Genomic DNA, 8,968 nt, shown 5'->3' with positions numbered 1-8,968 from the left:
CCCAGTGGGATGGGTGGTGGTGGAGGGGGGAAGCTTTGGCCTGTTCTCTCAGGAGGGGGTGGTTCTTTAGCTCCCAAGAGCCAGGGGTGAAAGGTCATCTCCCAGAGCAAGATCCTCTGGCCATTTCAGGGTCCAGTGAGGGAGAGGTGGTGACACATGACACAGCCTATAGGTCAGGGTTGACTGGTGATCCGGGGTCCACTATGCAGAGTGGTGATGAGAATCCCCATTGAAGCCCAGGGAAGGGCCAGAGCCTGGGGGACAAGGGGCAGGGGTGGACACTGTTTGGCAGGCCCAGGGGTTTTAGGCTGAACAGACACTCACCAGATGTGGCTGTTGGAGGTGGGTGCTCTCGGAGGCCACCGGAGTCACTGGCCCTGGGAAAGATCAGACTTACTTGTGAGGCGTGCAGGGGAGCTTTGGTGTCACAACAGGGGGCAAGGAGGGTCTCCTTTCAGAGTATAGGATGGAGGCCTCCCTCCACTGCTTAGCGGGGACAGGCCCAAGAGATAGCAACTGAGGCAAGGATTTAAGGATCCATAGCTCACGTGGGCCCACAGGCCTAAAGAGCTGCACTGTGACAGTGGCTTGTCTTGTCTCCATTCACCTGAACTAGAGGCAAAAACCATGCCACAGGCTCTGCTGTCCTGTCCAGGCCAAGCCTCCCACCTCACAGGTCAGGATTGTGGTTACTAAACTGGCCTGGTGGGGGCATTTGACCCCTCCCAGCCTGTCCAGGCTCCTCCACCCCAGCTGTGTGGCCTAGGCCAGGATGACTTTCAGACCCTGAGGCAGCCCATCCCCTCACCTGGGAGGATGGACTTAGATAAGCAACAGGAGGTTCCTTACTGAGCACTTACTACCTGCCGGCACCCCTGCAGGTGTGTGCAGGGAACCAGGACAATCCTGAGGCCACAGTTCATTAATCGAGCCTCATTTACAGGTGAGGAAGCTGTTGAGGAAACCTCCTTGGTCTGCAGCTGGTGAGGGAGGAGCTGGATGGAGAGAGTTATAGGCCTCCATGGGGAAGCTGGGAGGCCACAGGGAGCAGGCCCAGAACCCTCTGAGGAAGGGGTCTTTGTCCTCCTGGCCTGCGCTCCGCTGGGGGTCAGCGTGGTTCAGGGGAGAGGACTAGGGTGAGGGTGAAGGAAATGCCATGGTACCTCCTAGTCCTCCTGAGGTACACGAAATAGCTCAGGGAGGCCCCCAGAGCCACCACGACGAGGACCCCGATCACGCTGCCAACGATGGTCCCCACAGAGTAGCCTGTGTAGTTTTGTTCTGCTGAAAAGAGAAGGGAAAGGGGAGGGGTGAAGGCCCAAGTCCATTCAGGGGAAACCAGAGGGGCCTTGCAGGGGGAGCCCTGGTGAGGGAGGAAGGTACTGCCACCTGGTCTGTGGATTGAATATCAGAGAGAAGGAAGTCCTTAGAGAGCAGGCAGTTTTAATACCAGGTTCGTACTCTTAGCTTCCTCCGTAAACTACACACCTTGTGTTACTGCTCCTACTGTCCCATGAATCTACCTACTCGTCAAGTAAGCACCACCATTCACTGCACTCCATAGGAATGTCACATAGGCTCGTGTCACACAGTGTTGTGCAGCCGGTGACTTCAGAGCCAGGACACAGCTCAGAGGGGTCTCCCCTGTGACTCACTCTCTCCCCATTTCCATGCAGCCTGGTGTCAGGGAGGCCATGGTGTCCATGGGTGACATGATTTGGCCAGTTGGAAGACAGGCTACTCATGCATCTTCACCACGGACTCCTGTCCCACCACAGAGGGCACAGAGCAGTCAGTCACCAGGTGAGCCTGGAGCAGTGCAGGGAGCAGGGGTCTGTCCTGCTCACCCCTCATCAGAGGTGGTTTTCTCCTTTAGTTTGGAGTAAAAGAGGTGAGCTTGTTCAAAGCCTTGTATGTTCCTTGTAGCACATGGAGCAGGTAGCAGATGAGAAGTGACAGAAGGAAAGTGTTAGTGACAGAAGAAGCAACTTTGCCTTGAGGGCCCTTGTTTTCCCCTATGGAAATTTCCTTCCTTCCACCTCTTGACTCTTTCTGGGGCTGAGAGAACCCCCTCCTCATTTTCCTCAGCTGGACCCCAGCTCTGCCATGAGAAATCAGAAGAGTAAGGGGAGGAGAGTCTACAGAGATATAGTTGGAGGGCTCAGGGGAAGACTTTCTGATTTTCTTGTGTCCATGGCCACTGGGTAGGAGACAATACCTTCTAGGTTATGTTCTGAAAACCAGACAGACCTGAACCACAGCCTGGTGCCGATGGTCCAGGAGGCACTTACCATAGACTGTGATAGTCTTGACCGTGGTCCTATTGAAGTCAGTGACAGGGTTATGGGCGAGGCAGGTATAGGATCCACTGTCATGTGCAGTGATGTTGGGGATAAAGAGCTCCTGTGTGGGGTACTGGGAACTCACTGTCCCTCTGAAATGGGTCACAGCCTTGTTTTAAAATGTCACACCCATAGCCCCCAGTGTTCACTGAGCCTGAGTCTGAGACATTAACCTGTTTGTCCCATGAAAACTTGTTAACCCTGAGACTCTCCAAACTGGAGTATCCTGTCTCCTCCCAGTCTTGGCACAAGGCTGAACCTGCCCAGATGTGTCTGGTACAGGAACTCATGGCCCCCTTGGGTGTTAGAGTGGGGTCTGTGTACATGGAACTGAGAGGGATGGATGTAGCCTGACCTCTGGCAGTGTGGATTCTGGTGAGCAGCCTGGGCCAGGCAGGGACAGAAGTTACTCACAGACAACATTCAGGGTGAATGGGTCACTGCGGCTGGCACTCACGAGGTTCCGGGTTTCACACTCATAGGGTCCTGTGTCTTTCCTTGTGACAGGGAGTAAAGTGAGAGTCCTGTTGTCCTTGGACAGCTGCAGCCTGGCACTGGCTGGGAGACTCTGATTGCTGATCAACCACAGGTAGGTGGTGTCCTGAGTCTGAGGTTCACATGTTAACACGACAGGGTCCTTGTGCTCCTCAGGGAGGGAGTTGTTGCTTGTGATGTTGGGTTTGGGTAACTCCGCTGTGCAGGTAACAGAGAGAACATTGCCCATTTAGTCCTCCAAAGGCTTCTTCAATCAGAATTGGTGCCTCTCAGCTAACTTGAGTTCTTAAAGAAATAAGGCAGGTCTGTGCATCACAAGACAAACAAATGCATGAGGAGCTGAGCGCTCAGAGATTGTAAGGTCGCCTGCTCTATGTCTGGGAGAAAAAGCACAGACTTTCTCAGGTGTCAGATAACTATCAGGGTTTGATCACAGAGAGACACAGGACTGGGAGTCAGAGACCACCTGGCACCTGGTCCTGGTTCCTCACTGACCAGCTGACTGCCTGGCTGACTTTGGGGTCTCACCTGGAATGTGCAGGAGCTAAGTCCCTTCCAGCTACACAGACTTATATTTTCAGGTCGACATGTGTTTCCACTGAAGCCTCACAGTCCAAGGTTAACATAGAGAGGAGTAATGATGGGCCTCCCCATAGTCCTTAAACCCTGAAAGGACTGGTCAGGATGTCCGGAACTGGGTGTCTGAGCAGAAACAATACACAGTAGACCAGAAACAAGTCTGGTGGTGAGTTTAGGACCCAGGCTGCAGAGCCATGAGGTGTGGCCATCTGCCCAGGAGTCACTGGTTACTGACATGAGACAGTGACCCCAGAAAGATTTAGAAAAGAGTGAGAGATGGCAGGAGCTGGCTGGCAGTGGTAGTAGAGCCATGCTCTCTGCCCTTGGTCTTTAATGTCCTTTCTGCCACTGCAGAGGGCAGGGATCCTTCTTCAACACGCAGACAATAGCATGTACAGAAGGGGGGCTTGTGGAAGGTGGGGGAGCATGAACTTGCTTAAAATATGGCCCTCATGGTCCATTTGTGTTTGGCAGTGATGAAACTGTGTTAAACTGTGAAAGAGTATGTGGAAATCACTCATGCCCTGAAGTTCTAAAGCCAGTTTTTGGAGGATTCTTGTTAGAGAGCATGAAGGTCATAGACCAAGTTCTGCCATCCAATCAGTTCACATTGTGACCAAAGGATGAAACCACAGTGGGCTTGAAATGAGGTACTCCCTGGGATAGAGAGAAGGTGAGTTCTGCTAAGAGAATAGATGTGACGGGGGGATGGGAGGGGGTGAGTCCAGGTGTCTCTGCTGTATAAAGGGAGGGATGACACCAGATTGGTAAAAAGGACATGTGTCATTTTAGTAAAGTAAGGGAGAAGGTCCCTCCCTGTTTCTATGGACAGTCAGGCAGATGGGGAGGAGCCCCCACACTGCATGTAGCATGTGTTTTTCCTTGTCTTTCTTTCAGGAAACAACTGGAATTTAGTCAAATTTATTCATATTAGGCAGCATAAAGAGAAAGTAGAGTGGCTGGTGTATCTCACCATCTGAGAGAATCCCAACCTGTGGTCAGGGTGTGTTCATAAGGACAAACGTGTGTGAAACAGGCATTGAAGCAGTCAGATGGTGCAGGGTCACCAGGCCCACCTTGGGAAGGTCTCGGGAGCCAGTGGAGGAATGGGAGCCTCACACCAGGACAAGGGTATGAGTCACCAGTCAGGAGTGAAGTGAACTCATGAGCTTTGGGGACTGAGCCCTGTCCTTCTGCCTTTGACTCCCTGGTGGAGTCATAGAGAGTAGGTCAATGGTTTATATGTCCCTGTCACGTGCCTGTTCTTCTCCTTGGCCTCAGGGTGGGTAGGAGCCCTGGATGGGGACCAGCAGAGGCTCTCTCACCTGTAGACCTGGGAAACTGGCTCATGATGGAGCCAAGGCTGTTGCTCCCACTGATTTCTGTGTCCTTTCCTATTGTCCAGAAGGGTGGGCCTGGACACAGTTGTTATCAGGACAATCTGGGGAGACTGCATGATTGTGGAAGCAGAGTAGAGCAGGGCAGTGTGTCTGGAGTGAAAGAGGAAGCAGATAAGGGACACGGAAGGAGCAGAGAGAGCCATAATGTCCTTGGTGAGCAGTGGGGGTCACAGGTGACTTCAAAAGACCCCAGGGACCGAGAGCCCACAGCTGCCCCAGGGCAGGAGCAGTGCAGCCTGGAAAACCTTCCCCAGTGGAACAGCACCACAGTCACCAAGGGACTTGGCTCCTGAGGAGGCTTCAGGGACAGATGGTCAGAGGGATGGACATTGCTCTCAGCACCTGTAGGGACAGGGAAGAGGAGGGGCTAAAACCTTTTAGGACTCTGCATCCAGTTTCCAGTCTGTCTAGTGATTATGCATCATTCATTCATTCATTCATTCTGTCATCATTCACCATCATTCCTTCCCTCCTTCATGAAAGAGCAAGTGAGTGCTGGTTCCTGAGCTGGTAGCAGGTGCAGGGTGGAGAGTGAGAAGTCAAAGTCCTTTCCTTCATAGCTAGTGGGAGTGACACCAACACATCAGGAAACAAATAAGTGGTTTCAAGTCCAGTGCATGGAGGTGTGGATCAGCAACCTGAGGGGAAGGCCTGGGCATTCCCAGCAGTGACTCTGAATGTTATTGTAGGTAATCTGATTCTATAGTAAAAATTAACTCTGCATTTGCTTAATCACCAGACCAGAAAATCTACCTTGAGCTGGGGACTGCTAAGAACAAGCATTGTATCAATGTCTGGTCTCAGGTCCACAGACACCTAAGACCCTCGTGGTGGAGGAGAGGATGGGCTGTGGCTGTACAAGGACCTTGCTGTGATGTCTGGTCTCAGGTCCACAGACACCTAAGACCCTCGTGGTGGAGGAGAGGATGGGCTGTGGCTGTACAAGGACCTTGCTGTGTCTGTGGGAGCCTGATTCAGTGACTGTATCACACTGTGCCTCCGTTTCCCCTGAATAAAAACAGAACAAATGGTAAATGGACTCTGGATTACCATGTTGTCTGTGAATTGACTTTAAAACATCCCTGAATACTTGACCTCAAGCTCGGGATAGAGGAGACACTGACTTAAATGGCCACTGCCATTATTTGCCTCCATGAGAGAGAATTCCTGGGTTGACCCCTGGTGGACAAGGAGCTGTCAGGAGCATCTTCTCTCCTCTGTTCCTTCCTGGAGACCTGACCTCCCTCCGGAGTCTCCTAAGTCCCTCAGAAGAGTTAACTAATGATATGGGGTATTTTGTTCATCTGTGCTCTCCGGACACTGCCTTAGCTGAAGGACTAGGCCAGCCGTGGGCAAACTACGGCCCGTTTGAAATGAATAAAACTAAAAAAAAAAGTCCGTACCCTTTTAAGTAATGATGTTTACTTTGAATTTATATTAGTTCACACAAACACTCCATCCATGCTTTTGTTCCGGCCCTCCGGTCCAGTTTAAGAACCCATTGTGGCCCTCGAGTCAAAAAGTTTGCCCACCTCTGGACTAGGCGCTGTCCCTGTCCTGATGTGGTCTTGTGTCTGAGCCCTGGCTGGTGAGCAGTAGAGCCACTGTTCCCACACAGCCCTTCCAGGAGGGCTCACCAGGTTCCTTGGAGTCAGGAGGCCTGGGACAGGGGTCTGGGAGGAGTTCCCAGGCTGAGCTTCTCTGTGAGGATTTCAGGGTCCCCTCAGGACAGGACCCAACCAAGCTCTGCAGCGTCTTTCTCAGTGTCATGGTCATGGGGTGGGGGCTTGGGGCTGGACTGAGACTCTGCTGAGTCTCCCTCTGCTGAGTCACTCCCATCAGACTTTTCTCTGTGGAGAATGTCTGCAGGGCTGGAATCTGGCAAGGGAACTCTAATCTTATGAAGTTTGTTTACACTGTGTGTGTCCTGCACTAAATGTTCAAATCCATCCTGGAACATGATGTAGAGGGGGATCGAGGCAGAGTCCAGGGCTGTCAGTCCTGTGTGTGAACTAGAATTCACCCCACCTGGACCCAGAGGTCAGAAAGCATTCACTCACGGTATACACGGAGCTGTCCAGTTACTGGTTTGCTCAGAAAATTTTTGTCTATGGCTAGTAGGATATAGTATCCTGTGTCCTTCCGGGTGACGTTCTGAAACAGCAGGGATCCATTGGGATATATTTTCTCTCGATCACTGTATGCAGGTCCGTAGGTAATTTTTTGAGTGTCTATTACATATGATACAATTTTATGGTTGCTGTCCACTATTTCTCCTGTGTACCAAGCATAGCCTCCAAGATTCCCAGGCAGGTTGTGGACACGGAGAAGCACATCCTTCCCTTCGGCAGCATTGCGTGGCACTGATTCAATAGTGAGCTGGGCAGTGGTGGGCAGGCTCCAGAAGGTGAAGAGTGTGGCTAGGAGTGAAGAGAGAAATTGATCAAGATTTGGAGCTATGTATTGGGATGGAGAGATGAAGCTTTGGGTTTTCAGCTGGTCTCTTCATCTTTCAGCCTTGGTCAGAGTATGTGTGTGTGTGTCCTGTGGTCAAAGTCAGCTGTGTGACCACCAATACTTCAGCACCTCTGCCCTTATTTCCTCTGTTTTGAATACTGTTACCCAGGTGTCTGCCCTGAAACTTCCTGTTGACACTCAGGGATGACCTTAGAAGATACTTTTGCTAACCATCTTCTCTAATGACCTCTGTCTTCACTTTCTGGCCTGTCCCTGCTCTGTTCTCTGCATGGCATTGTGGGGACCTGACATCACATCTACATCTTCCCTTGTCTGCTTCCTCCCCATAGAACATGAGCTTCATGTGGGCAGGGGCTTGTCTGATCTTATTGCACCCCCAGTGCCTGCAACAGGCTGCAAATACCTATAGGTGAATGAGTGATTATTCCAGGATCCTGCACCTCCTGGATGTATCTGCCCATTTCTCAGCTTGGTGGTAAGGACAATGTTTACTGCTCCTTGTTAAATTTTCTGTCTCCTCACATAAATTGTTATTATCAAAAGTTTTTAGCCCTAGACAGTTTGGCTCAGTGGATAGAGCATTGGCCTCTGGACTGAAGGATCTCGGGTGTGTTATTGGTCAAGGGCACATGCCATGCCAAGGTTGTAGGCTCAATCCCAAGTGGGGGGCGTGCAGGAGGCAGTCAATCAGTGATTCTCTCTCATCACTGATGTTTCTCTCTCCCTCTCCCTTCCTCTCTGTAATCAATACAAATACATTCTTTAAAAAAGTTTTCAGCATTCAATTCTCAGTGATGAGTAAGTTGGGAAATGAGCAGCCATTAAGGTTTTCCTGTCCCTCACCACTTCCACATCATTTTCCTGTTGTGGAGTCCCCTCCCCCATACTACTCTGCTCCCCTGTCTTCTACCCTCAAGTCCAAACAGAAGCCTGTCCCCTCCCCCTTGTTTTCTCTGAGAGCCTGTGTTCCTCAGGAGTCCCCAGCTAGCCTGTGCCTCTCCTCCTCCCATCCACCACCAGGTAGTTGTCCCCTCTCACCAGCCAGCAGGAGCCCCTGCCTGGGGACAAGTCCTCTGTGGGCAGGGGCTGAGGGGGATTCCATGGTGTCTGATGCCTGCTCTGTCCCTTGTTCTGTGGGAAGATCTTGGATTCTAGAAATGCTCACAAACACTGCTGTCCTGGTGAGTGGGATGTGCTGTTCCTCCTCCCAGTGTACTGAGCCTCCTCCTGGGCCAAGATCACTTCCCTGGTCACAAGGGCCAGGGGCGGGGTCTGTACCCAGGTTCCTCCCTGCCCTCCCATTATTCCTGCCTTCCCTTTTTTTCCCTCTACCTGTAGCTGCTGAGGCTTCTGCCTTCTTCCTGAGGCTTCTACCTTCTTCTGCAGTGACTCCTCCTTATACACACACACACACACACACACACACACACACACACACACACTCACACACACCTTGTTTGTGTAGTAGGCAGTTAAGCCTGAGCAGAGTAGGACAATAGGCCAGTAGGGAAGGTCACCAGAATGGAAAGCCCCAGGTACCTAGCAATGTGCAAAACTGGACTGGGACCTTGTCCCCTGGGTAACCTTTCCTCCCTGAGCATACCCTGGTTTTGCAGTTTAGACCCTCTGACCTTTCATATCACTGGTCATGTGGATCAGGCCCTCTCCTGACCT

At 51.6% G+C, this 8,968-nt stretch overlaps 1 protein-coding gene across 1 annotated transcript in view; it reads right to left on the bottom strand.

Moving 5' to 3' along the window:
* LOC102772473 (carcinoembryonic antigen-related cell adhesion molecule 7-like) overlaps positions 1 to 8,524 on the bottom strand; it is a 9,997-nt gene extending 1,473 nt beyond the window's left edge. The window contains exons 1-5 of the mRNA XM_015561235.1: positions 8,333 to 8,524; positions 6,877 to 7,236; positions 2,757 to 3,035; positions 1,164 to 1,284; positions 325 to 377 (exon numbers count right to left, since the gene is read on the bottom strand). Coding sequence (XP_015416721.1) covers positions 325 to 377; positions 1,164 to 1,284; positions 2,757 to 3,035; positions 6,877 to 7,236; positions 8,333 to 8,396 — 877 coding nt within the window. The 5' untranslated portion in view covers positions 8,397 to 8,524. The remainder of the gene's footprint in view (positions 1 to 324; positions 378 to 1,163; positions 1,285 to 2,756; positions 3,036 to 6,876; positions 7,237 to 8,332) is intronic.
* Positions 8,525 to 8,968: the final 444 nt, after the last annotated feature.

The sequence above is a fragment of the Myotis davidii genome, unplaced genomic scaffold (genome assembly GCF_000327345.1).
Source record: "Myotis davidii unplaced genomic scaffold, ASM32734v1 scaffold2636, whole genome shotgun sequence".
Lineage (NCBI taxonomy): Eukaryota > Metazoa > Chordata > Mammalia > Chiroptera > Vespertilionidae > Myotis > Myotis davidii.
This window is presented reverse-complemented; position numbering and strand designations above follow the sequence as displayed.